Raw genomic sequence first — 27,188 nt, 5'->3', positions numbered from 1 at the left:
TTCCTGAGACCAACGCAGTGAACTAAGCAAACCCTACGTGTGCCGGGGCCCCGCTGCCGCCACCCTTCAAGGGGCTCGTGCTCTGCGACGGAGGCGCCCGGGCCTGCCGCGCTGCTCACGCTGCGCCACGGGGGCGGGCGCTCGGGCTGGGCTGCTTCTGAGGCCTTGACTCGCAGCCTTTCGATTCATCCGTGAATCTCCCGCTGTTGTTCAGCGTAGGAACTGCAGGCGCCAGGGAACAACTGCAATTCAGACGCGTGGCCGGGACCCGCTGTGAAGGGAGCCACAAGCGTCCAAAGGGCCCCTGTTCCTTCCCCATCACAAAGCCAGAGGGCAGGGCAGCACTTTTAGGACATCTGAAGCCCGGGACGTCACTCACCTAGTCACATCTCATTATTTTATATGACGAACATGGAACAAGCGCCTTTCATGTGCCAGGCAGGCACTGGGGATGGAGGGGGCGGTGCATGACCCCTGCCCTCAGGACAGGAATGAGGAGCGGCTACGCAGAGGAAGGAGGGTTACAAGTGTGTCGGAGGGAGGGAGGGAAGGACTCAGCAGTGCCCCACAAGTGGCAGGGCCTGGTGGGGGTGAAGCTGAGGAGGGCCTTGAACACTGGTCAAAGGCCTGGAGTCTAAAGGCCATAGGTTCAGGCAGGGATGTGACATTATCGAGCTCAACCTGTTGGGGCATAAATGGGACAAGTATGAAACATGGAAGGGGCTGGGGGCAGAAGGGAGCAGGGAGGCCTGCTAGGAGTCGATCACAATTATGGGTTGGGCACAAGGGCCTGAGTCAGGGCTGTGGCAGTGGAGGTACAACAAGGGGCCTCTTTGGAAGTGCAGGTCTGAGGTGAACCAACGGGACACAGAGGGAAGGGGTCAGTACTGGTCCCTCCCAGGAGGCTAGTCTGTGCCGGTGCCAAAAGTCAAGGGAAAATACAGAAGGCACTGCGGGTTTTTATGGAAAAGAGAATCAGATTTGTTTGAGCTAAATCTTTACAGCGTTCCTGTAAATCCTCTGAACAAGAGAGACTTTCCAGAAACTGCACTGTCCTAAGTACAGAAAAATGCTAGGCAGGCCGAGGTGGGTTCTCCTTGAGGGGATAAACAGGGCCTGGGAACACCAGCCTCGTCACCTCAGAGATGTTGGCTTCGAGACCTCTGGGCTGGCTGACCCCCACGTCACCAGGGGGTCTGGTAAACCAGATTTCTCTGGAACGTTTATGCGGACTAGTTTTGAAGCAGGGGGACACCCTGACCTTAAAACCTTTCGTACAGCCCAGCTTACCTGGCCTGTGACATTCTGCAAGTTGTCCTATGTCGTCTTGGTGAAAGTACTCATAACATGATGTGCCTAGAAGTTCTTGTGGTAAATATGCCAAAATAGCTGTTGCCCTAGAATATTAAAAAAAAAAAAGTTATTGAGATGGTTTCTGCTCAGTGGATGAACCCCGCCAGAGCTGATGAGAACAAGGTCCACCCTGGATGGCCTTCCAGAGGGCTTACTAGGTGGATATGAATATATATATATTCATAAAATATATATATATATATATATTTTTGGTGCAACTGAACTTAACCAACACTATAAAAGCAGAGGGAAAAGAAAGGAAAGAAGCCTTTCAAAGGGGCTGTTTTCCAACAAAGGAGGCTTAAAATGTAACCATATTAGCCAAAAATGTGATAGAATTCCAAACCCCAGGGCAAACCTTCTCTATCTCACTACATTTTTTTTTAATCAGGATGATCAAACATCAGAAGCTCCAGTGGCAGGGGACACAAGAGCCCTGGAAAATGGTGGTGTCTTTTTCTAGTATGTAGTGATTATTTCTAATAGCCAGAAAAATAATCAGCCGGTGAATATTCTCAAGGAGACAGCAGAGAGCAGTGGCAAACTTGGGACATCTGGGTTCTTGGCTCAGGTCTAGTACCGCTCAGCTGTGAATGGGAGGGGGCCAGTCATCGGGGGGCCCCAGTTCCTCATCTATTAAGAGTGAGACTGGACTAGGTCAGTGTTGCTGATGGAGCTTTCTGTAGTGGCGATGTGCTAGGCCTGTGCCCTCAGCCTCATGTAGCTGAGCACCTGCAGTGTGCCTAGGGAGCCGGACACCTCTGAGTGTAGTTTCAATTAAAACTTGAATAGCCGGGCAGCCCGGGTGGCTCAGCGGTTTGGCACCGCCTTCAGCCCAGGGCCTGATCCTGGAGACCCGGGATCGAGTCCCATGTCGGGCTCCCTGCATGGAGCCTGCTTCTCCCTCTGCCTATGTCTCTGCCTCTCTCTCTCTCTCTCTCTCTGTATCTCTCATGAGTAAATAAATAAAATCTTAAAAAAAAAAACTTGAATAGCCGTGTGAGATTGCTATAGCCAACGTCCACTGTACCAGACAGCTCAGGACTAGATCATCTTTCCAAGCCCCACAGTCCAGAATTCTGATCTCAGCTGTGGTCCTGAACCTTCCACCCGCCCTCAGACAGCATACCAGGCCTATCATTTCTCCCCTGGCCATGGACCTCCGACCGTGACGATGTCTCCTTAACTGTCGCTACACGCCAAAGAGCATTAGAGAGAAAAATCTCTGTTTATGATGACATTCGGATGGGTCTCATTTTTTAGCAGAGATCCCCATCGCTTCCTTCTCTCTTTACCCTCAGGGAAGCCAGCTGATGGCCCAGCCTTCTCTGCTTTACTCAGAGGTGAAAATCTTGTACCATTATTGTTCAAGGGTAGTTCGCAGACTCTTACCTCTGGTCTACAAAAACAAACTTCCCATCTATCGCATGCCGAGACACATATTCCATGGATTTCACCCTGATGTCCCCGTTCACCGGCTGTGGGACCACGTGACAATGCAGGCGTCCAATGGTGACAAGGCAGCTGAGGTTACAGCCCTCGTTGTCTGGTTCGCTGTCCTCGTCCAGCCCCATCTTTGTGGGTGGCCAGCTCTTCAGGTACCCTGTGCTGTGGATGGTGCAGAAGCTCTTTCGATCTGCTAGAAAGCAAAGTCCATGGTCAGTGACAGGACGGCTCTGGGCAAGCAGGCATGGGCAGCCTGTGGTGGGCCGGGATGTGGGAAGGGAGTCAAAAAGTGAACAAAGCTCTACTCTCTGGAAGGGAGAACTGGCAAGAGAGGAAGATTTAGAAGCAGACAGCTATCATCCTGGGGCCTACGTGTGGAGCACGACCGGTTATGCCAAGGCCATCGCATATACCAAGGAAGGAGTCACTCAATCTACCTGGGGAGAGGAGAGCCGCCCAGGAAAACCACGTAGGGGTGATCAAGAAGGATGAGCACTGGCTAAGGGACTAGGATGTACGAAGGTTGAGAAGGTACAAAGCACAGAGGCACGTCCCATCCCCGTACAAGAAACAATAGGGAGATCGGTGTGGTTGAAGTGGAAAGGGAGGGGCTGGAGGTGGAGCTGGAACGGTGAGTTGGGGGCAGATTATTGGGGTCTTAGACTGTTTGCTAACAAATACGTGTTTATCAGACAAGAAATGGAGAGCTTCTGAAGGTATTTAAGTGGAGAAACAGCAAAGGAAATGGTGGTTTGGATACCCTAGGAGCAGAGCGATAGGTAAACCGGAAGAGCAAGGAGCACACAGAGTAAGACAAGGACACAGCAAGAGGTGGTGAGGATGTGCTCTGGCCCCGCAGGGAGGACGAGGAGGCCGGGAGGTTCCTGAGAACTCGTGAGGTCTGGCGGGAATATCAAAACATTTGGTATGAAGAAAGAAAACGAAGGGGACTCCACCTTTCTTGGATTGAATGTTTGCTGCTGCTCAGGGACTCGGAGAAGAGAGGACATGGAGTCTGCCTTAGAGAAGAGGGAGAAGGATTTCACCTGGACACATTCCGTGCAGAACAGCTGTGGAGTTCAACAACGAGCACATCCTTACGGGGCGCTCACTGAGCATCAGGTCCGGGGTAGTCACCGGAAGACCAATCGGACGTGCCGCACGGAGCACACAGACTCAAGCGTATGAATGAGTGCACAGTGCAACTGCAAGAAAGTGCTAGCAAGGGCACCTGCAGGGGCTACAGGAGGGCCCGGGGTGGCCTGACCCCGATGCCAGGCTCTAAAGGAGAAGGCCAGCCAGCTGGCTGAAGGGAGCCGACGGACAGGCGTGGGGGGCAGGCGTTCCAGTTGGAGACCACGGCAGAAAGGGGGAGGAGGCATCGAAAGGAAGTCGCCACAGCTGAACATGTGGAGTGGGGGCGGTCGCGGTCGCGTTAAGGACTCCTGACTTTTCTCCAAGAGCAATGGGAAACACTATAGGGTTTTAAGTAGGGAACCAATAGACAGGTTTGCTTTAAAAAGATCATTCTGGCTGCTGTGTGGAGAGAAGGCAAGTGTGAGGAGCCTACTCCACCGGCCGTGGTGAGAGCGGAGGGTAGCCCGGGTCTGAGTGATCGGTCAACGGGGAGGTGGATAAGCGCAGTCGGATAACTTCTGTAGGGGGTTCATGGTGGCAGGACTTTGCACCTGAGCGGACTGGAAGAGGGAGGAGTGAAGCGGGCTGAGGGCACCTCTCCAGCTCCCAGGATGTGCAGCCAGGTGCTGTGGTGCCATTTACATCAGGGAGGAGCTCGGTGGTCACTTCCGCACAGATCAGGTTTGAGGTGCCCTTGAGACGGCTGAGCAGATAGATTTAAGAAGCCGACTTATGGATCTGCAGCTCAAAAGAAAAACCTGGGCCAGAAATAGAAACTTGGAAGCCACCGGCATGGAAGTGGCACCGCAAACCAAGGGAGAAGACATGGCCTACGGATCACGTGTAGATAGAAAGGTGGTGCAGGACAGATGAGGAGCCAGCAAAAGGAGGTGGGGAGGAGGCCTAGAGTGGCAGAGGATGGGGGAGACGAGAAGTAGGAGGTTTCATGGAATCCTAGGGGAAAAAAATACTTTAAGATGGAAGAAAAATAAGTGTCCATTGTGTTCAGCAACATGGAAGTCATTGGTGGATGCGGCAAGAGTAATTTCAGCAGGCGAGTGGGATGCTCGGAAGCGGCTGGCATCGTGGCTCAGGGTGTTCCTTCTCAACCACATGGAAACAAAATTTAAATGGAGGAAGCTTTCCCACGAGTCTCTGTCACTGTGACAACCGTCGGGGCTTTCCAATCTCCCCTGCTCCCCAACGGCCCTACTCTGTAGGGGACAATGGCCCCCGGGACTGCAGTCCTGGGACCTGCAGGGGACCGCTGAGCCAATACCGTGCTGAGCGCTCCCGTGCACCAAGCCAGCCTCGCCTGTATCAGGATTTTCTTATTTTATTTTTAAAGATTTTATTTATTTTCTTGACAGCAAGAGAGAAGAGACAGCGTGGGAGGGAGAGGGGATCTGAAGCAGACTCCACCCTGGACGTAGAGCCCCATGCGCGGCTCGACCCCAGGACCGCGAGCTCGCGACCCAGGCCGCCCTGGTGGCCCTACAAGAAGATCGTGAAGAAGTGAAACGGTTACCTTTTTTCTTTGAACAGGTAGAGGGGAAGTCCTTGTCTTCCACCTTTACTGAAGGCCTGTTACACTTCATCCTACAGAAGAAAGAACGTCGTGCTCCAGAACATAATCGAGATGGCCCAGGGGTTTTATCTGTTTTAACTGGAAGTCCAGCTGCAAATCAATACACAGAATGTGATAAACTGAGAGTAGTACTGTCTGTCAGGAGGGGGAGAGTGACCTTGAAGAAAGCCTCCTCTTTCCTGCCTCACTGCCTCATACTGACCATTCCTCCTCACTGACGCCGTGAAAGACGCATCGCGGGTGAGCGGGCTGTCAATCTGGAAAGGTTTCCAGATCTCCTAGAAAGCAGCTACCGGTAGGAGCGGGCCTGCGATCCTGCTGCGAACACTGGCTACTGGTCTGCAGACTGTCCGGGGATAACGAGCGCCCACCGTGGGAGAAGCCAGAGGGGGGGGCCACCGCCGGGGCTGCTCCTGGACGTCACCCCTCCAACCTACCTCCCACAGGGCCTCCCGGGTGAGCCTCCCTGGAATACACACGGCCCCCTCCCCGATCCTTTTCGCCCTAGCACACAGCGGGGATGCGTCTCCATCCCGAGATCCTTCCCCCCCTGCCCCCCGGCTCTGTTCCTCTCTTTGTCACCTGGTGCACCCACCCCGACTCCTCCTTTCAGACCCACCCCAGCCGTCACCTCCTCGGGGATGCCTGTCCTCGTGTCCACAGGAGAACGAGTCCTCTGTTCTCTCTGCTTGGCACTATTTCTATGGAGGTACCTATCACGCGGGGTGCTGGCCCCAGGTCTCCTCGACTGTATGGCACAAGCCTTAAAGGCAAGGACCAAACCTCACCTCCTTTTTCTCTTCATGTCACTACCAAAAATTGCCAGGGCCAGACTAGAAAAGGCAACAGGGACCAGGGGCCACACTGAAGTTTTCGGAAGAGGAGTGCCTTAATGAAAAGGATGGTTTAAAGGAGGTCTCTCTGGGGACATTTCCCTCTGGGGGCTGACATGGGGGAACGTGCAAGCAGGAAACTTGGGCCGTGACCACACTGGCCCGTGAGCTCGTGGCACTGACCCCGTGCCCACTGTGTGCCAGGAGCTGCCCCACGTGCTTTATGTATAGCGATATAGTTAATCCTCGCAACCATCCCACGAAACCGCTACTATTTTGTAGATAAGGAAACGGAGGCACAGAGAGGTTAAGTAACTTGCTCAAGGTCAAAGGTCACAGCTGACAAATGGTAGAGCCAGGAAGTGAGCCTGGCAACCAGACTCCAGACTCCATGCTCCTAACTGCCGGAGCACACAGGCTCCCCCGGGACTGATGGGGGAAAGCTACAGGGCCTCACGCAGGAGGGATGGGGGGGCACGGGTGAGGGAAGCAGGGTGGGGGTGGGGGACGTGAAGCCAGGAGGGGGCCCCAACTAATGAGGAACCACTTTGGCCAAAGAAACTTCCAATTTATATTTCAAGTTTTCTTACTTTTATCTTAGGAGGTGCATGAGTGTAACTCGAGTAAATAGAGGGAATTTTTCCGGAGGGGGGTGGTGGAATCAAACTGGTGTGAGCCCTTTAAACTCAGGAGCACACAACTGGGAATTTATAGATTCTGGGGGGTGGGGAGTCTAAAACCCAGAAAGAATCAAAATAGCTGTTTTTCCTCCCTGTGGATTTGGACATTACGTAAAGCAAAACAAATAGGAAGGTAGGTGGATAACTGCATTGAGCCCAGGAGAGCACGTGTGACCCAGTTAAGGGGCAGAGAGGAGGGAGGCCGGGGGCTGAGCGCATCGGCACACGCTGCAGTCCTCGCTCAGCCGTGCGGACGGGCCCCGAGGAAGCAGCCGCAGCCTGCTCCTGGACTCACTTTTTGCATCTATGAGCCGCTCCCGGGGCGCCGTGTCCGAGGAGGAGAGCTGCTCCTTCACTTTGGCGATATCTTTAGGGTGCAGGTAGTCAAACAGACTCTGACCAATCAGATCGTTCTGTGGGGAGGAAGCGTGAAAACCACACGTCAACAGCACGTGGGATACAACTTAGCCAACAGGTGCTCTGCCTTTTAGTTTGTATTTCTAGGCATGGGAATTTCAAATATGTCCAGTGTGAACACGTACACCTGTCCAATCACTGTGCCTAGGGACACACAGGACAGGCAGTGAGGCATCGGGACTTTGGTGTCCATGACACAGGAGGGGGAAGGGCGTATATTTATACTTCTATAAATAGTTCATGCTCCTCGAAGGCAGGAGTCTTTCAGCTGTACGTGTTCCCTGTTATTTGTTCTGGATGCCACAAATGCTCTGCTAGGAACACAGGGTGTGGGCGGGGACTCTAGCCCCACTGGGCCCTCGTGTTGTTGTGTCACACCGTGTGCCTCCACGGCCTTGTGTGGCAGCAGGGAAAAAAAGAAACGCCTTCGTAACTTTTCCCCAAGACCAAGAAGAGCAAGACACTCTGGATACATCCAACTTACATTCATTCTAGTTCACACAACTATCCTTTGGATTCTTCAATTCTGCTGCCTACCTACCAGCTTCCCATGCAAACACCAGCAGGTGAAGGAATGAGTGAATAGGTGGATGGATGGGTGGATATGTGAATAAGAATGCTAGGGACAGAGTGTCTCTGCTTAAAAAACTTTGCTCTAGAAGCTTGTGGGCATGCTTATCTTACTGCATCCTATGAACAATCATAAAAGGTATTATTACACTCATTTTTTTTTATTTTTAGAAGGAGCCGAGATTCAATAGAATGAAAAAGGGATACGTCATCACAAACACAGTATGGGTGGATCCCCATTGTTTCATTCTCTGGTTATCATCTGCCTTTCCTGGTCAGGTAGCCCCTTGCCTCGTGCCTCCTCCGCTCTCTCTAGCTGTGGGATATTCACTGTGCGGCAATAAGAAAGTATAAAGCTGTTGATGAGATCACAGTCAAACCTTCCAGTGAGGGAAGCATAGAACACATACTAAAAAGATTTCTTTCTAGGGGCACCCGGGTGGCTCAGTCGGTTAAGAGTCTGACTTTTGATTTTGGCTCAGGTCATGATCCCAGGGTCATGAGACTGAGCCCCATATCGGGCTCGGCACTGAGTGCAGGCTGCTTAAGATTCTCTTTCCCTCTGCCCCTTCCTGCCATGCATTCTCTCTCTAAAAAAAATACATAAAACTTAAAAAAAAGATTTTTTTTCTAGATTTAAATTTACTTCTCTGTTAAGAAATTACAAATTTTCTGGAAGAAGCATTGGGTGTGTGTGTGGGGGGGAGTTATAATATAAGCCTTTTATGTGTGGCTTGTATATTATAATTCTTCTAAAAAGTGGGGTGACCTTTCTGGCAGCCGTGAGGCTGCCCACCACCAACAGAAGCATAAGCAATAATACCTGGCTGTAGTTGAGGATCTTGAAGACAGACTCTGAGACGAAGAGTATCTTCCCTCGGTCACATCCTACGACAAACAAAAATCCATCTGCTGCCTAATCAGGAGAAATGGATAATCAATTTACCGCACTTTAGGAAACACGGTTTGTAATCACTCTGATAGCAACTAAGGATTTGTCTGCTAAGTATCCAAAGCACAAAACTGTACTCATTGAGTTTCACAAGCATCCTGAGCCCAGGACGCTCAAAAGGAATGCCTCATGAGAAGAAGAAGATTCTCTCAAAGGCAGGTATGGACATACGGATCATCATCGTCGTCGTCGTCATACGGGGGACGGTCCCACGGAAGCAATTTCAGTTACAACACTGAATTCATTTTAAGAATTTTCCTTGGAGTGTATCAAGGTCTGGAGAAGTCCTGTTTTATTTTGTTACTTGTAACTATGTAGAATCATAGAACCTGAGATTGAAAGGAGCCCTTCCATCAAAACCCCCTCCCGATATCCCGGCCACCCTGGCCCTCAGCCTGAACACTGCCACTTACGGAGCGCTCTCTCCGATGGTTCTCAACAGCTGGAGCGGCGCCTTGTGTGTCTGTGCTGCTGCTGTCTTCGTGCTGATGGCCTGGGGTGGGGCTGGGTCAGGAGTATCGTTCTCACCCCCACCCCAAATGATTCTAATGTACACAGGATGGAGAACTACTGCTCTCAAAGATCATTTCTGGATCTGGGGCTGGGCTGCTTACATCCTAAGTGAGGCAAGCAAAGCAAAGCAAAACTTTCCCCTCCGTTCTCTTTCCTTCTTCACTTTAAATGCAGGTAAAATATCTCAAGTCCCAGGAAAGGCAGATACGGAGACAGGATGCTATTTGTTAGACTGAAGCGGATAAATACCAAAGCTGCAGAGTCTGAGGGCTGCAGCTCGTGGGGTCTAGGTGCACGTGAACCCTACACCCAGAGCTCTGAGGACGGACAACTGCTCAGCTCCAGCCGGGGGCCTCCCAGGGATGCGGAGGGTGCTCCACGCTCGGTCACGTGCTTGCTTTCAGGCTCAGCAAACACAGTTCTAATCTTGTTTTATTCACCAGTCCTCGGTCTGTTCTTTGGAAAAATCTAGAGAAACCCAATTCCCTTTTCCACAGAGGGGCCTCTGGGGATGTAATTTAATTCAAAGAACTAAGAAATGAATTCGTGTGCCAGAGGCAAAATAATGGCACAGGCACCTGTGCAGACAGGAAAGCAGTAGGAGGGGAACCACTGCCGCTGAGAAGGCACCAGGCCCCTCAGCCAGAAGGGAGCTGGGGCCGCTCCCTCCCTAAGCTGGCCCCCTAAGCTGGCACAGGGCAGGGGAGGACAGTGGAGAGGAAGAGTCTTTCCAAACACCATCTGCTGGAAGCCTCGTTCTGTCAAAAAATAGGGTATTAATAACTTGCACACCGCCTTGCAGACGGTCTCACATCTAACATGAGAAGTGTCTTGAGGCTTTCGTTGGTGCAGGGAAGCAGCACAAAAGGTAGGTGACTCGGAAGAGGTGCCTGCGACATGCTGGAGGGAATGCTGAACCCCTGACGGGAACAAAGTGGGTTGCAATCCATCCAGGGCGAGAGAGTGAGCTCCTGTCAGCCTACAGGGAAGGCTCCAAACATCCTGACTCTGTTTCCCCCGGGCAGATAAATGCCACCAGGTGAAGGAGCCAGGGCCTAGGGGCCGCCTCACAAGTGGAGATGGGTGGGGTGCCGTGGGCTCACCGGCGGGGGAGGACAGGGTTGGTGGGGGAGGACAGGGTTAGCGGGGGAGGCAGGCCGAAGCTCTGGGGGTGCCTGCCTAGTTTTCCGAACATGGGAGGTAGAGCACTCAGGCTGGCCCTGACATGCCACTTGCCGAAGCCATTTGAAAGCTCTTGGTGGAGAAGTCAGACCTGCACTGGTGAAGAAAAGTACAAGTCCAGTTCCTGCTGCCCACCCCTCCAACACCACCTGAGCGGCCCCCGCTGTCTGTGCAGGAAAGTTCTGGGAAGTGGGCTCCCAGAATGGTAAGGGATTAGATGGTGCCTCATGGCCACGGGCAGGTGCCGGGGTTGGGGTAGGGGTCAGAGATGTTTCATCGGGGGAGACCCAGCACCACTGATGCTGCAGGATGCAGAAGCACAGGAAAGGCAAGACTGAGATGAAGTATTTAGCTTAAATGGCATGAAAATCCTTGGTCCATACCCTGGCAAGTGTGGGCATGTGACAGGAAATTCAGAAAAGTAGAGAGCAAGTTATTAAGCATTTGCCGTTGCAAAGGGAGATCTTTATATATTACATGTAGATCTATAACGATACATACAGAGAGAAACCTATAGAGAACACGGGCTTCGTACACTTTATAGGTGTTCAAAACCAAATCCATTTGTGTATACGCACACATTCATTTTTTTTTCCCTAAAGACGTCCAATCAGCAGTACGGCAATCAGGCCCTGCCCCGGGATTGCGGGGGCCAGTGCAGAATGGATATGCAGAGGCCCTGGTTCAAAAATCAGGATCTTCCAGACAGCAAGAGCAGAACATTAAAACAAGCGCTGGGCCCCGTGTGGCTGCGTAGGGTGCATGCCCATGAAGCCAGCCCTGGTGGTTTCTCCAGAGCTGCTGCCGACACAGTTAGTAGCTTAACTGCAGCAGGTCCCCCCTGAGGACCGGGCCAGCCTTATGAAAGGAGGATGGAGGGGGCAGTGCAGAGCTGCGTCAGAGTAACTGTGCCCTGGGGGAGGTAGCCCAAGGACCATCTCAAACTTGCTGGGACGCCCCCCCCGCCCCCAACGTGTTTATTGTGGACTTGGATTTTCCAAGGGCCGTGCATACAGAACTAAGTCTCAAAAACGAAAGACGCACCAGGCCTGCCTGTGGGATCTACCCATCGCAAGCAGCTTCGAAGGATCACTAATGACCACCTGGAACATAGGGCCACCCAATAGACAGACTTTGGTAGAAACAGAAGTTCAAAAAACCGAAGTGCACCTATACAGGATGGAAAAAACCTGACCTAACAATAATCCATGTACAGGAATGGGAGGGATGGTATCACAGTGGCCCAAAACATGGCACTAATAGGATGACTTCTGTGTCAAGGAAGGCACCAGGCCCATTCAATCCCAGGCCAACCAGACCACAGCTGAAGCTCTGTACTGGGTGTTGAGAGCCACTTCTGGAGGAAAATCTAGCAAATGACTGTGGCTCTGGAAAGTGTGTGTGGCAAATGCTGATGGGGGACCCTCGCCTGCCTCTACTATGATGGTGGGAAAAATCTAAATCCTTGCCCTGAAGCTAGGGGTCATCAGGTAACATCTTCTGGAGAAGCTGACATCTACAATCGGGCTTTCAGGAAGGCACAGCTTTTCTTGAGAAGAGGGACAGCTGGGCTAGACACTGTGCTGCCCCTTGTGTCTGGCTAGCATGGCTACACTGAGGAAACAAGCTGTACACTAGCTCAGCAGGACTGTTCTCGAAGACAGGAAGAGCCTGGTTCTGGCCGCCCTCATGGAGCCACCAGCCCCTCATGGCTTACCCCAGGACCAGCTATATTTGGGAAACAAAACCCCATTTGTTCATCAGGTCATCTGTTCCTTGCAGCTGAAAGCTTTGCAATTAAGATAACACGCCAGGCAGGGATGGGTAGAGAATGCTGGAGTGAGCACACAGGCCAGACGTACAAAGGACCGGAAGCCCAGCAGAGCTGAAAGTCAGGGTGACAACAGAGTGGGCTCTGTCCCAAGGCCTGGCAAATGTCAGCTCAAAGAGAGGTGCCCAGATACTGTAGGGGCTTAGCAAGCAAGGTCCACCCTGGCTGTGGGGGGAAGGAGGCTGGTATAGTTCCCTTCAGTTAGGTTTTTCTGTTTTTCTTTTTATAGTTTGCAAGAGGACAGGTTTCTGAATCCTGTTTCTTTCCCTTCGATTTCCAAGTTGATCTCACTCTACCCAGAGGCAGACCCAATCCCACACGGAAGCCAAGTTTGCATGGCGCCACCTCGATGGCCTCTCCGCAGAGAGGAGCAAGATGAAGTGAGCGCTACGGCCAGGAGGGGAGAGCCTTGCGTCCCCCATTTCTTTTCCTCCTTGGCAAGAGGAGTCTTTGGAAGCTTTGTTGCTTTGATGGGGTTTTGGTGGAAGGGTAGATGTGGATGTTTTTGTGCCAGCAGTTAAGTGAGAAGACGACAAATGCTCAATTATCGATGTCCATCCTTTTCTAAAGCCTTCATGCAGGAATGGGATTCTTCACTACCTATTTTTAACAAAATCCTGCCTCCTTCTATTTAAAAACCACAGTAGCCTGGGCCTTCCATTTTTGTCTAAGCAAGCATGGAAGGGGAGGAGGAAGACCTCAGGGAAAGAATGTGAAGACTGTCCAGACAAACAGACAGAGGTGGAGACCCAAAAGACGAGGGGCCTCAGAAGGTCCAAAGGTTAGACATCAAATTCCCACAGGCTGGTACCTCACCCAGAAATTCATAAAAGTGTGTACAAAACAAGCTCGTAAATGCGACATACCCTGAGAATGAGGTGTTTCAATTCATCATCTGACAGGAAAGTCGGCTTATAATTTGCTTCTGTGTATGGATTGGTGGCACCTTAGGGAGAAGAAAAGAGAAAGAGTTGGTCCAGTTTCTATTCAGGTAACGTCTCATTCCACTTCGCCGCCTCCACCCTTCCAGATGCGGCCTGGCCCCTGCCACCTGGAACTTCAATCTTATTTTCTTTTTCCTTAACAGAGACAGGGCTAGATCGGGCTTCGGACAGAAGCCATTGAAAAAACAACACTGTTGTCCACAGGGGACCTAACGAGTTTGCTCTGGCCACTGGAGGGGAGCCAAGAGGTAACAGACAGAAGGAAAAATCTGCTTCAAAGAGAGAAGGCAGCTCCAGAAGCCAAGCGGCAGAGGGTCCTGGGAGGATTCCCTCCCCCCAAGATTGACATTAAATGGGTTGACCAGCAGTCCCTCCAATCGTCACGCTGAGCCTTCCTGGGACATCATCCAGGCTGCCAGGCCCTGAGTAAATAAATACATTGTAGAAGGCATCTGGTGGGAGTGCTTCTTCATCGGGCAAGGCAAATGAGCTTGGCAACCCAGAGAAACGCATCACTTAAGTGACTACAGCTCTGGGTCCTCGGGCTGAGAGGGGACAAGATGCTTAAAAGGCATCAGTCTGGCATCGCATCGGAGAACAGTAAGAGAAAAATGCCAGCAGCAAATGACCTGGAATCCGCAAAAACAGAACAGTGAAGAAATAAAACAGAAAAAGTCCATGATTCACAGCACACGGGGAAGGAGGGTGACAGATGTGCCTGGGACTTTCACATCAACTAACCAGGCACAGGCTGAGCCACAGCCCGGCTTTTTATGACTCGAGATGTGTCACTCGTTTCCTTCCAACTTAATAAAAAAGTTAGCTTGTAGTAACCTAATCTCTATCACCTTCACTAAGAGGAAATTCTAGTGGACACGACGCAGACAGGTCTGAATGGGGGATCGCAAGTCAGACAAAACCGGCGACTCTGCCCTCCTGGTGGCTTTGTGGAAACACGAAGACACAATCCTTGTAGCACGCGGGTCAGAGGTCTGAAGCGGACTGAGCACCCACTTTCCAGTTCCCTCTGAGGGTCCGAGGCCCCACCGGAGCGCCACTTCCACCTTCCTGCCCCGCGTGCTCGCCCGCCCCGCGCTCGGAGAGGAAGGAAGACGCTGCCTCCCTCGTGAAGACTCTATCTGCTTTGGGAATGTTCCAGGAACATGAAAATACCATCAGTGTTCATCCCTGACAGCAAAATGCAGCAAGAACCAACCACCAGCCGGTGACTCACTCCTTAAAGGAGCCATGGTGAATTTTCCTCTGAAAGACAGGAAGGGACCCCCCCAGCATCCCTAGGTGCACCCGTCCTTCTGACGGCCGGGGCCCTGGCCCCCCTACATGCAAGATGTGTGGCCCCCCTCAGCTACACACAGCGCCCGAGGATCACAGGCACGTGCAGACACGGGCACGCATCGCAGCCTCTACCCCCTGGGCGGGGGAAGGAACAGCTGCAAAACCCCAACCGGACCCCATGTAAGCTCAGTGATCACCCCACGTGGCACTAGGCCTGTTGCTCAACGCTGCACATCTGTCAACTGACACACACTGTACTGGGGACTCAGGCACAACTGAGGCAAGGGAGGCAACATGTGTGGACAAGGTCACAAAGAAGATGAAGCCTGAGGTCTCACCTCGTAACGTCTTCATGTGCTGAGCGGCCATCCTCAGCGCGGTAAGCTCATCTAACTTCCTGGACATGGCGTTGCACGTGGGCGCCAGGGAAGCCAACTCGTCAATGGAACTGTTCATTTTATCCCGACGCCTCTTCTCAATCTGACTGTGAGCTTCCCTGCACAACAAGGGGAAAAACGACTTCTATAAAATGAGGCCAAGCCTCAGGGAAACGACAAAAATAAGCCGTAACTGGTTTTGACATTTCCCCTGACAGGCCACCTTTACAGCGTGCACCAGGTTTTGAACTAGACTTTTTGACTAGTCACCAAAATAGTGGCCTCCCTGCCAGGGGTCACTACTGGGGTTTTGTAGGCCTCCCTCATACTTAGCACGAAGGAGAAATAGGACAAAACAAAAACAAAACAAAAACAAAACAACCAAAACTGTCTGCTCAGAGCAAACTGGATGGCTAATTTCTCATTTCTTTTCCTCTCAGCCTCTGTGAGGTTGCATTTTAAGGTAAGCATGAAAGGAAAGAGAAGGGAGGTGGGGTCTGCAAAGAGTGAAGCTTCTGGAATGGCCACTGGGGGGGATCCTGTGATCCCGAAGTGGTCTCTGAGGTTGTGAGGAGCCCGCAGTGCACCTGTCAGAGACTCACTGACTGAGTCACTAGGTAACCAATGCTGCCATCTTTGGACCAACCACGACCCCACCAAGATATAGCAGATGCTGCATCTGTCCCCGAGAGCTTCCTCTGAAAAATGAGCTTCCTCTGAAGAATGTTCTACTCTTCCCTCCCCGGCGTGGCCACGCAGCAAAGCAGGAGGGTGCTTCCACAGGTACGCACTCTCCCCGACTACTTTGTACCTGCCACTGTGATTGTCCCTATGGAGGTACATCACCCTTGGAAACGCAGTTTGCTGCCATAGCAACAGAGCCACCAAGCAGGACCCCCCACCAAGGCTAGGCTGTGCAGGAGGGGGAAGCCAGGAGTCTCAGGTCAGTCAAATTCTATGGCATGACAGCCTCAGAGGACCCTAGAGCTAATGGCAGGAGCGTGGAAGACCCACGTGGATGGGGGCAGCACGTGTGGCTGGAGGCAGGAAGGACCGAGTCAGAGAATCTACTCAAAGGAGCCCCCATGTCCGGCCTCGCAGTGCAGGGAGGGCCACTTTGAGAGGGGAGGCCCAGCCCAAGAACGGAGTCACTGAGCCAGGTCTCCTCTGGGGGCCCTCGAGTCAGGAAGCGGCAACCTGCTGAAGACAGCTGGGGAAAAGCTTCAGCCGTGAAGGACTTCCTGCTACTCCAAGGGCCCCTTCAGGTTTAATGGGCTTAGACAGCCAAGAGCGAAGGCCACCCCAGTGTGGAGGGGACAAAGGGCAGGCGGCCACCTCAAGCGAAGGCCCTCAACACCTTCCCCATCCCCGAAAGGATGCTCAGCCCAGCAGGGACCAGACACAGAGCCACCTCAGCCGTGCTCTCAACACCCAGAGCCAGGATGGTTTAGAGACAGGCCCGCCCTTACCTTGCATTTTTGATCCTTCCTTGGTGCTCTGTGTAGTCTAACCTGGAAGGGAAGAAAGAAAAAAGGAAAAGATAAAACACGATCCCTAGGAGACTAATGGCAAAGTTATACAGCTCTCTTTTCCTCCCAGTTTCATTCATTTCCCAGCTTAATCCCTGTCCTCTCTCTCAACACACAAGGGCTCCTGCTGTTAGCTACGCCGGGGGCCAGGGGTGACCATCTTGAACTCCCCGGCTCACAGCCTCCCTCTTATCCCCAGTCAAGGACATGGGTGAGATCTGCGCCAACTAACAGAACACGTAATTATGCAAGGAAAACCGCTAGCAGGATGAAGGTCACGACTGGGTTCATGGTACCTTCCATGAGGGTCGTCTTTGTCTGTGTCCATGCTTTCTCTGAAAAAAAAAAAAAAAAAAAAACAAGAGAGAACGTGAGTTTTTGTGAATCAAGACATACGAAGCAGCTTCTTACAACACGGAAGGCTCTCATTTATCCAGAAACCAAATAGTCAGAATGTTCAAATGGCCACGGTACTGATTATCGACACAGGATCGTCAGACACACACAACTTGCACCTACTATGAAACTAGGACCGGGTTTCTGGATGACCAAGCAAAAGCTACATATGGTCATCAACAGAGCTTGCTTGGTAATATTTTAGGCCATATTCTGAAGATCGGGAATACACAGCATTTATGGACATTCTTTTTTTTTAATTTTTTTAATTTTTATTTACTTATGATAGTCACAGAGAGAGAGAGAGAGAGGCAGAGACACAGGCAGAGGGAAAAGCAGGCTCCATGCACCGGGAGCCCGATGTGGGATTCGATTCCGGGTCTCCAGGATCGCGCCCTAGGCCAAATGCAGGCGCCAAACCGCTGCGCCACCCAGGGATCCCTTTATGGACATTCTTAATCAGAGTATCCAAGTAACTAGAATACCTCATTCTTCCCATCATTCTGGATAAATGGAGTTTATTCATTTGCAGAACATACCAAGCCTCAAATATACATGTGCATATTTGGTGGGGGGCGGGGGTGGGGAGGCGAATGTACCCACAGAGAAGCACTGAGAGGAGTCCTGAGGCAGCTTCTCAAAGGCACTAATACCCAGTGTTCTGGTTCTCAGCCAGGTGGGAACCTCCTCGGCCTAAGGAGCTGGGATCCAGGGCACGAGTGGGGCCAAGGGGCATGGAACCCTGTCGGGCCGCAGAGCGTCCTGGGGTCACGGCAGGGATCTACCTCCCTTTTATAGACTCCAGAGGTCCCAGTTTCATGGCACTTTATGGTTCAACAGAAAACAGACTAGAATCCTCCAAGATGGGGGTTCCAAATCTCCCTGGGGTCAGCCCACACCCTTCTTCCGCCCCTAAGTTTATCAGCAGGAGGGCCCTGACTGGCACCTGAGCCTCTCCTTTTTTGTCTGGGAAGAACAGAGGGACATGGCCCTTCAAGCAATGGAGCCTCAAGGGCAAAAGCCACTTTTCTCAGGAGCACTAAATCACATCATGGGCATTCTGGGACAGTGGTTCACAACCAGGAGCCCTTGGCTGCCTCACAGGCAGAGAGCTTCTCCAGCTAGTCCTAAAGCACAGAAGAGAAACCATTCAGGCCACAGGGGAAAATGAAAGCTCTCCCTCCCCTTCTGTCTTGGCTCGTATCTGCTCACCAAGGCCCGGATCATCATCTCAGGTGAAGAGAGCTCTGCCTGACAGATCAGATGCATTCAGCACATTAAGATGACCGGGAAGGGGGCTAGGGGTGCTTAATATGGTCTCCACAAATCACAGAAGATTTGCAAGGGGTCCATGAGGGAAACCTGGAGGTCTTGGGTGGGGACCAACAGGGGACCACAGGTTTAGATCGCAGAGGTCTTAGAAGGCACCGGTGCACCGGTGACTCCACGAGAACTTGCTCAAGACAAGAGGTCTGTGGAAAAACTCCTGGCCTCCCTGTGGGGGATGGACTGGTCCAGAAGAACCCTCTCAGGCCTCACACCCACTCTCCATCCCCTGGGAGTCGCCTGCTCAATCATCTGGGGTCACTTACACATTAATCATAGCATCTCCTAGTGGGCATCTGACCTTCGGTCACTGTGCTCCCCAAATTCGACCTGTGAACTTCAGCAGAAAGGACATCTGCTGTGGGGGAGACACCTCCTTGAAGATTTTTCCCTCATTAAACAAAAGAAAACCTCTCAAGTGGACGTCGGGATAAGATTGCACACAGTTGCCTCAACAAAACAAAACATGCCTTAGAAGGTTCTCCGCAGCGCCCTATCCCCCAGGTGTGTGTACAGATATACAAGAGTGGACTGTAAGTGGGAAAATTTACTTACTCAAAAGAAAAGTCATCAAGTCTAAAAAGAAACAAAAATACTATTTAATATAACAGGTACATAGTAATTGGAGTAATGTTTCAGGGTGGCGTCAATGCTCCTACGGTGCTTTCGGAGAGGACCTGCACTCACACCTGCCACAAACAATTAAGCAACCGAGGTCTTCCCCAGAGAGGCCTTCAGGCAAAGTTCTCTTTGAAACCATGAGGTTACACCCAGGACAAATTTGCACTGGGCTAAGCCAGCTGGCTCAAGGGAGCCAAGGAGGACAAAGGAAACGGTAAAAGGTAGACCTTGGCTTTAGGGCTCTTCCTTTTCCCCTCATGTGGGACAATTTGGGGACAGGAGGGGGGATGTGGGTGCCTCAGCAGTGCTGGAGGCTCCATCCTGCTTGCAATCCAGTGGGAAGATAAAAACAACAACAACAATAGACCCCACTGTATGGCCGCCTAGACTTGTAGCTTTCATTTCCAGCCCTTTCCACAAAGAGGACCCCTTCTTCCAGGAGGAACAGGAGCCAGCCCTTCAGTGTGCCAGGAGTGGACACCAAGTTCAGGCAGAGGAAGAGGAGCCCAGAAGGCCTTACTGGTAGTTGGTGGAGCTGCCTTTCCGCTTCCGGTTGCAATCCATGCCACTGGTGCCGAGGGGGCTGGAGAGGAGGTCGGTGGGGCCTGGGGACATGAAGTCACTGATTGTCGAAGAAATGTCCATTCTCTGGTCAGCCATTGGAGGTCTGCAACTGGCACAAGGAGGCACAGAGGTGATTTCTAGGCATCCTTCTAACGTGGTGGAGAGGGGGGTACTGGGCTGTTGCGTCAACACGGCTCCCACCCAGCAGCAGGAGTAGGGATACCGCAGACTGGCGAGAACAGGATGTGCTTTAGGAGTTAGCATAGAGAACGGAGGTTGACCTGCTCATAGCTCTGATGAAGACACAAAGTTCAGAGCAACTGGGTGGCTTCTCCTGGGTGCCCATGCTAGGGCATGCAAGAACGATTCCAGAACCCAAGGCTCTATGGGCTTGGGGCCCAGTGCTCCTCCCATGAGGGGACCAGATATCCTCTGACAGCTCTCATTTTATTTTCTTGCAATCAATAAAATAAACATGATTCACTCGTTATCTTTGTGTTTTTGTTACAACTCTTGTAAAAGTCATTGGAAAGCAGAAAATATCCTTTCTCCGGCCGTAAGTCTCTCTTGGGAGCTGGGGAAGATATGGTCCCCCGTCTATCACGGGGCCAGGCAAAGTCTGTCCTGACTGCCCTGACCAGCCTTTGCCCCCAGCATCCCCTGCAAGGAAAACCTGCATGATGACACAAAGATAGTGCAGACAAATTTGCAAAACATTTTGAGAACCCACATTTTATAAGCGTGGGGTAAGTCGGCCCAAAAAAGAGGCTGATGAGTACCTTGCAAGGGACTCCAACTCCAAACCAAGTCGAAGAGGGAGGGGCCGTGCGCTGCCCACCCACACGGGGGTCCCAGCTCCACACCAGGTGACTGGGGTGGTCACTCCCTCTCCCCGGGCTCAAGTTTCTTCATCTGCAAAGCAAGAGGGGGCTGTGAGCTCATTTGCCCGATTTCTGTTCCACCCACAGATGAGTGCACCAGGTTAGGTGTGCGCCAACTTTTCACTTTCACAACCACAGCCAGAGGGAGCATCTTTGTGTTCTAACTCCAGGCACTTGAGCTATTATCTCTCCATCTAAATGTCTAAAAGCAGGACAAAAGGGAACACACATAATATGCCTTGGTACATTCTGGAACACTGTGCTGCTGAAAAGCTCCAATAATTTCTATCCCCAGCAAGAGCTCCTGTCAATCCGAAGGAAAAAACAAAACCCCATTGGTTTTTACTTGCATTTTTAAATGATTACGGATGGTGTCCCTATGTTTATAGACATGTGTCTGGTTTCCTTTCTGCCCACTCATGTCCTGTTTTCCTACCACGTTTTCTTCAGTATGGATGGGCCTCCTAACTCATGTTCACCTGGGCACCGGAACCTGGTGGCAGAGAAGCACACGGTGAACCGGCTGCTCTCCCTTCCCATCCACCTCCTCGCACACCTCCAATGCCAGTGCTGCCCGCTGCTCCTTGGCTCCCCTGCTCTGTGGATTCCCCCATCTGCCATCAAGCACGTCATACCCTCTCTTTTCTCCTCAAGCTTCCAACAGCTCCCCATCCTCCCTCTAGCAGATACTTTGCTTTCTACTTCATGGAGAAAAGGGAGCACATCCACTGGCCCACCCCCTCTCACTAGGGCAGATCATTGCCCCAGGATTCTCTCCCTGCCACACACCCTGCACCATCCACTTTCCCCACCCTACTGGGTCACTCTGGTTTGGATAAACATGGACAACAACTCTCATCTTGGGGAAAACACACACGCTTTTCTGAACTCTATTCCCTTCTAGCCGGTACCCCCATTTCTCTGTTTCCAGTTCTTTTCCTCTTCCTTGCTATAAAGCAACACAAATTGGGCTTTTGTCCCCATCATTCCAATGGAACAGCCCTGTTAGGTGCCCCAGTGGGCTCGTCATTGTCATTGCTAAGTCTGGTAGCTGGTTCTCCAACCTCCATACCTGCCCCATCCCGACATCTGCTAGAGCTGATCTGTCCCTCCTCGCTGTCTCTCAGCTCCAGAGAGGCCACCTCCTCATTGTCCCCTTCTATTTCAGTGGCCACTCATTCCTTGCGGGTCTCTTTTGTGGGTGCTTCCTCCTCCCTCACCTCTACATGAGGGTCCTACAGATGTCCTCGGACTTCCTCGGCCTATACCCACTCCCCAAGAGGTCTAATTTTGCTGCTTCAGATATGATCTATGCTATGAGAACCCCCAAATTTATCCCTCCAGCCTGACTGCTCTTGAATTCCAAACTTACACGGCCAAGAGGCCTCCAACTGAAACGTCCAAACCAAACCCCCTGGTTCTCCCTGAGCTAAGCCCCTTGGTGATGCTCACATCTGAATGCTCGGGCCCCAAACCTAGAAGTCATCCTGACTCCTTGCTTCCTTTTACAACCTGCACCCAACCTGTTAGAAAATCCCATCAGCTCCCACTTCTTTCCTTGCTCCTTTGTATTTCTGCTCAAATGTCACTTCAGCAGTGAAGCTTCTCTGAATATCCATATACTACAACACCCCACCAGGACCAATCATCCTTAACCACCCCCACCTGGCTTCATTTTTTTCCCATAGCCCCTAGCAATAATCTACTTCTTTATTTACTAGCTTCCTCTCCATTAGACCATTAGACTAGGAGCATCAGAAGAGTGGGCATTTTGTTCAGTTCACTACTTGCACCTTAGTGGCCTAGAACACTTTCTAGCATATGGTAAGTACCTAACAAATAGGTGTTGAATGAATATGTAAGTTCGTATATTTGGGATATTCATTCCTTGTTTGTCACAGATGTCATAAATACCCACCCCCTTTTTGCCTTTTAACTTTGCTTAGTTTTTATAGGTGATACTAGAAGTGACATGTTTTTTCAAAGCCTTTTTGCACCATAAATTATAAATATCCTCTTTACTAATATTTTTATGATTTGCTTAGCTCTTAATCCATCTGGAAATTACTTCTGGTACACTACCTACGGTTGGAGGTACCTACCTATTGCCCTTCAGTGGACAGGTAACTGTACCGACACCATTTACCAATCTGAAATGCCACCTTTATGGATTTATCGTCTACTTGTAGACTTCCTCTTCTGGTCCTTGGATCTAGTTACTTCCAATCCAGTACCACAGTATTTGTTATTGTGGCCTCATAATACATTTCCACTATTAGGTAGAACAAACCCGCTTCCTCTTCAGACTTTTCATTTTCAGAAATTTCCAGGTTATTCCAGTGGATTCTTTGAGGAGTGTTCTATAATCATGTAATCACATCGAAAGCCCTGACAGGTGCTGCTAGGAGCTGTTATCACAGATATCAGGAGTACAGAGCCCGATCCTCGGGGTCTCGGTGAGCCTTTGGGCTGCCAGCAGACACGGCGGTGCTACCTCTAGCCCCCACTCCCTCTTTTCGAGCAGCCAGACAGTTGCAGGAGGTGGACTACCCCAAGCTTCAGGGCGCTGGGAGAAACCACACTTTCTGAAAGAACTACCATGGAAGCCGCCAACGATGTCAGGTGTGGAGGGCAGGGGGAGGGGACTTGGGGGTGTGATTTTATTACCTGAAGTTACAGTTCTTAAAGCTCAGATTCACCCTGGGCGGAGCAAGGGGCCACGGGACTTATTGGTCACCTAAAAGCGAGTCTCGTGTTTTGTAGTTTCCTTTCAGGCAGTCAACTTCTTCCAAAACCTACAGCGGGGCCCACAAGGAAAGAAAACCCACACAGGTCACTTGGGGGAAGATACACCACACAACCCACTGGCTCCGCTCGAGGCGGCCAGGCTGGTGGCTCACGTTCTCACCGCTGGCGCCCGCTCAGCTAACCTGCCAACACGTGGAGGAGCTCGCGGGAGGGCTTCTCTGTGGAAGATGCTGCTTTTTTACTTAATTTACTTATTTTATTTTAAAAGATTTTATTTATTCATTCATGAGAGACACAGAAAGAGAGAGAGGCAGAGTCACAGGCAGAGGGAGAAGCAGGCTCCATGCAGGGAGCCCGACATGGGACTCGATCCCGGGACTCCAGGGCCACACCCTGGGCTGAAGGCAGATGCTCAACCACTGAGCCACCCGGGGATCCCAAGACACTGCTTTTTAAAGGACTAGACGTGGATCCTTGGATGCGGCCTTAAGGGACAGAAGACAACTGGACTTTTCATTTCTCCTCCTGGGTCAGGCAATAAAAATAATAGCGCCCGCTTGAGGGAGTGCTGGGTGTCAGGCACCGTCCCTACTGCAGGTCCCTACTGCTTCACAGCCTTGGGCCCGCACACAACTCTGGGAGGCAGATCCTCTGGCCTTCACCTACAGGAGAGGACGAGGCAGAGAGAGACGGGGTGGGGGACAGCAGGCAAGGTGACCCGGCGGAGGCGCGGGGCCCCGGGACAGCGGACACTAAGCCGCCACACGCACGCACACGGCACCCGAGAGCAAGTGAGGCCTTTGGAGAGAAGGGCCTGGAAGCTCTGGGCACCCCGGGGCCCCGAGCTGCGGGCACGGTCGGCGGTGAGAAGGCTCCGAGTCGCGCGCGGCCTGCGGCCCGTCCCCGCCCGCGCAGGACAGGGTCACCTCCCGGCTCCGCTCCAGACGGCCAGCCAGCCAGCCCGCCGTCACCCTCCCTGAAGCAAAGGTCCCGGCTGCTTCCCGCGGCCTCGGTGGGCCTGCGGCTTCCCCACTGCGAGGCCTTCGAATGGACGTCCTCCCGACGCCCTCCCCCTGCGGTCTGCCTCCGGGAGCCAGTGTGGACACGGCCTGGGAGCCCGGCCCCCAGGCCCCCGGGCCGAGCTGCCCGAGAGCTCACCGGCAGCCCCGCCTCGGCCGGCCTCCCCACACTCGCCCCACGCTCCTCTCCGGCACCCACCCGGCACCCACCCGGGCAATCCAGGGCCCAGGCGGGCGCCCTCCCCTCCCCTCCCCCACCGGCCCTCTGTCCCCTGGCCACCGACTCCATCCAGGCTGCTCTGGTCACACACAGGACACCCCCTCACTTAAACACTCCAGGGGCTTTACTTCTCTGCCCTGAGCCTTCCAGAAGCTCCCTGCCAGGACACACCAAGCCTCCACGGTAGGCTGGCCCGCTTGCACCCTGCCGCGCCCTCTGCTCCCCAATTCTCTGGGCCACCGGAAACGTAAGTTCTCAAGCACACGTGGCCTCAACTATGCCCACGCCGTTTGCAGGTGTGGCTCCCTTTACCCACTGGGCACCTGGTGGACTCCTGCTTTCCTTTCAACTGCCCCCACGTGGCAGCTCCTCAGAGAAGCCTTCCGGCTCTCCCCGTGCCGCTCTGAGCCTTCTCTTGGCACCTGTGGCCCTCTGCCCCCGCCCCATGATTTCACTACTAGGGTGCTCCCACTACACCCCTCACCCTCTCTCCCCCATGGCTCCAAAATTTAGAGGAAGGCTCTCAGTGCCAGACGCCATGTAAAATTTATTATTTGGACCAATTGTCCCAATACTCAAGTTTCCTTTATAGACATAATGAATGCTAACATAAATCCTGGCACTCTATCTTACAAAACAAAAATCAGAAGGCCTTGGGGCACCTGGGTGGCTCAGCGGTTAGGTGTCTGCCTTCAGCTCAGCATGTGATCCCCGGGGTCCCAGGATCAAGTCCCACATCGGGCTCCCTGCTCAGCGTGGAGCCTGCTTCTCCCTCTGCCTGTGTCTCTGCCTCTCTCTGTGTCTTTCATGAACAAATAAACTCTTAAAAAAATCAGAAGGCCTTGCCGGTCTCTGGGCTCCCTGCTCAGCGCGGAGCCTGCTTCTCCCTCTGCCCCTCCCCCTCACTCATGCTCTCTCAAATAAATAAGTAAAATATTTTTTAATTAAAGATTTTATTTATTTATTCATGAGACACACACACACACAGAGAGGGAGGTAGAGACATAGGCAGAGGGAGAAGGAGGCTCCATGCAGGGAGCCCCAACGCAGGACTCGATCTCGGGCCTCCAGGATCACGCCCTGGGCCGAAGGCGGCGCTAAACCACTAAGCCACCCAGGAATCCCCGTAAAATCTTTTTAATAAAAATCAGAAGGCCTTTCTTATATGCTTGGGCAAAGTAAGGGAGCTGAATCAGCGGTGACAAGTATTTCTGGAAAACTGTTTTCTCTCCAAGACGGTGTTCTTAGACGTAAGACAATGAAACAACAAAAGAAAAACAACAAAAACCCCTCTCTTTCTGAGCTACTTCCCAAAGAGAACTGAGCCCGGGGAGGGGCTCCAAGAGGCCACAGGGAACTGGGAGAGTCGTCCTTGCCAAGGGGAGCTCAGGGCCAGCCCTGGTGCTGCCATCTGAGTGACACAGTGAAGATGCTCCTGGGAGAGCCTGGCCTGTGGGCCTGGAATCGGGGGCCACAGGTGTGCCCACTTCGGAGCTGGAGGCTTCCAAAGGAGGGGGAAGCTCCCTGGATGTCAGAGGAAGCAAAGCACGAAGGGACTCGTGCAGTGTGCCCGGGGAGGACTTGGTGGTACCCTCGGTGCCTCCACAGTCCCCTCGTGCTCCTCGGAGTTCAGGGAGAAGGATCTCAGGGGCTCACAGAGAAGATCGGGGTAGCGGGGCTAGGAGCTAAGTCCCAGCCCGGGCTGCCCCTGCACCTGAGAAGGCTGCGGATGTCACCCAAACACACACAGCTGCCCCTCTGAGCAGGGCGGGGTGAGGCTGAGCAGCCACAAGAAACGCACACGTGTCATCTACTGGAGGGTGACCACATAGAAGACCACCGATCGCAGACGGGTGTCTCTCTCTGCTTTCTCTCCTCCCCGCACCCCGGTTCAAACTGGTGGTGTCCCTGCAAGGACAAGTCTGCAGGACGCCCCCCGGGGGCTGGCCCGGCCTGATGACTTCCTTGGACCGATGCCTGTGGGCCTGAGCGACAGCCTCGACTTTGGAACAGAACTTTTACCGTGAGTTCCTTTGTGCCAAGACTGGCAATCTCCCGGCTGGAAGCTCCTTTCACCAAGGTCCCGGATGGATGAGCAGCACCAGCGGGAGGAAGAAGCAACCCTTCGCTGCTGCAGGCGCGGAGGTGGAGAGCGTGTGTGTCAGCAGGGTGACCGGCCCTCGTCGCCTAGGACCTTTCCACTTCTGCACGGGAACCCCCAGACAACCCCTTAGTCCCAGACAGACGGGACGGTGGTCCCCTGGCTCCTGCCGCTGGCTCTATCCGTCGCCCTAAGCTGACCCCCACTGGCTGGATGGAGGAAGCGCAGATGGAGGCCCGGAGGCGGAGGGAAAGGGGATATGTTCACCCTGGCCCAGTTTATCTTCACAATAACCTACTGTGATCACTCTCCCAGTTTTCCAGGGAAGCGCTGGGGAGGCAAAGCTGCGTGGCCATAGATGACACAGCGAGTGGGCACGGGAACCCGACGTGTCTGGCTCCACACTGGTCCCTTCTGCCTGCCACACTGCTGCCAGTCCTGCCTCGGGCCCTCCCCAGCCCCCCAGGAAGGCAGGAGGGGGATGAGGAGCCCTCCCCTACCTGCCCCCCTCCTGTCCCTACCCTCGGCTGGGACAGCTGACGGAGTCCTGTGCAGACCACCTTGCGAAGCCCCAGATGGCCCTGGGGTGGTGGCTTTTGATGGTGCATGTCCATGAAGGGGAAATCGGCATCCTTGATCACCCTGTCTGCTGGCTGCTTACCGA

At 52.7% G+C, this 27,188-nt stretch overlaps 1 protein-coding gene across 2 annotated transcripts; it reads right to left on the bottom strand.

Moving 5' to 3' along the window:
- Positions 1–492: 492 nt before the first annotated feature.
- LOC129520460 (basic helix-loop-helix ARNT-like protein 1) lies at positions 493–23,173 on the bottom strand. 2 transcript variants are annotated; one of them, XM_055341465.1, is made up of 12 exons: positions 23,104–23,173; positions 20,335–20,467; positions 19,512–19,664; positions 16,945–16,983; positions 16,589–16,630; positions 15,081–15,238; positions 13,369–13,448; positions 8,848–8,940; positions 7,333–7,450; positions 5,465–5,614; positions 2,746–2,992; positions 493–1,397 (listed from the first exon to the last, which is right to left on the bottom strand). In XM_055341465.1, the coding sequence occupies exons 3-12, from the start codon at positions 19,649–19,651 to the stop codon at positions 1,073–1,075; spliced, it is 1,392 nt and encodes a 463-aa protein (XP_055197440.1). In that variant the 5' UTR covers positions 19,652–19,664; positions 20,335–20,467; positions 23,104–23,173; the 3' UTR covers positions 493–1,072. The 2 variants fall into 2 exon arrangements, with proteins under 2 accessions (XP_055197440.1, XP_055197441.1); XM_055341466.1 differs by having other exon boundaries at positions 2,746–2,989.
- Between the last annotated feature and the right edge of the window lie 4,015 nt (positions 23,174–27,188).

The sequence above is a fragment of the Nyctereutes procyonoides genome, unplaced genomic scaffold (genome assembly GCF_905146905.1).
Source record: "Nyctereutes procyonoides isolate TBG_1078 unplaced genomic scaffold, NYPRO_anot_genome, whole genome shotgun sequence".
Classification (NCBI taxonomy): domain Eukaryota; kingdom Metazoa; phylum Chordata; class Mammalia; order Carnivora; family Canidae; genus Nyctereutes; species Nyctereutes procyonoides.
The sequence above is the reverse complement of the archived record's forward strand: the minus strand, read 5'-3'. Positions and strand labels throughout refer to the sequence as shown.

What these genes read in the sequence shown, in the direction of transcription:
- LOC129520460 (XM_055341465.1), bottom strand. Translation starts at nt 19,651, where the DNA reads ATGGCTGACCAGAGAATGGACATTTCTTCGACAATCAGTGACTTCATG. An exon ending in TGAAACACCTCATTCTCAGG is followed by an intron (nt 8,941 to 13,368) that starts GTATGTCGCATT and finishes TCTCCTGATTAG; the next exon opens with GCAGCAGATGGATTTTTGTT. An exon ending in GCGGCTCATAGATGCAAAAA is followed by an intron (nt 5,615 to 7,332) that starts GTGAGTCCAGGA and finishes ATTGATTTGCAG; the next exon opens with CTGGACTTCCAGTTAAAACA.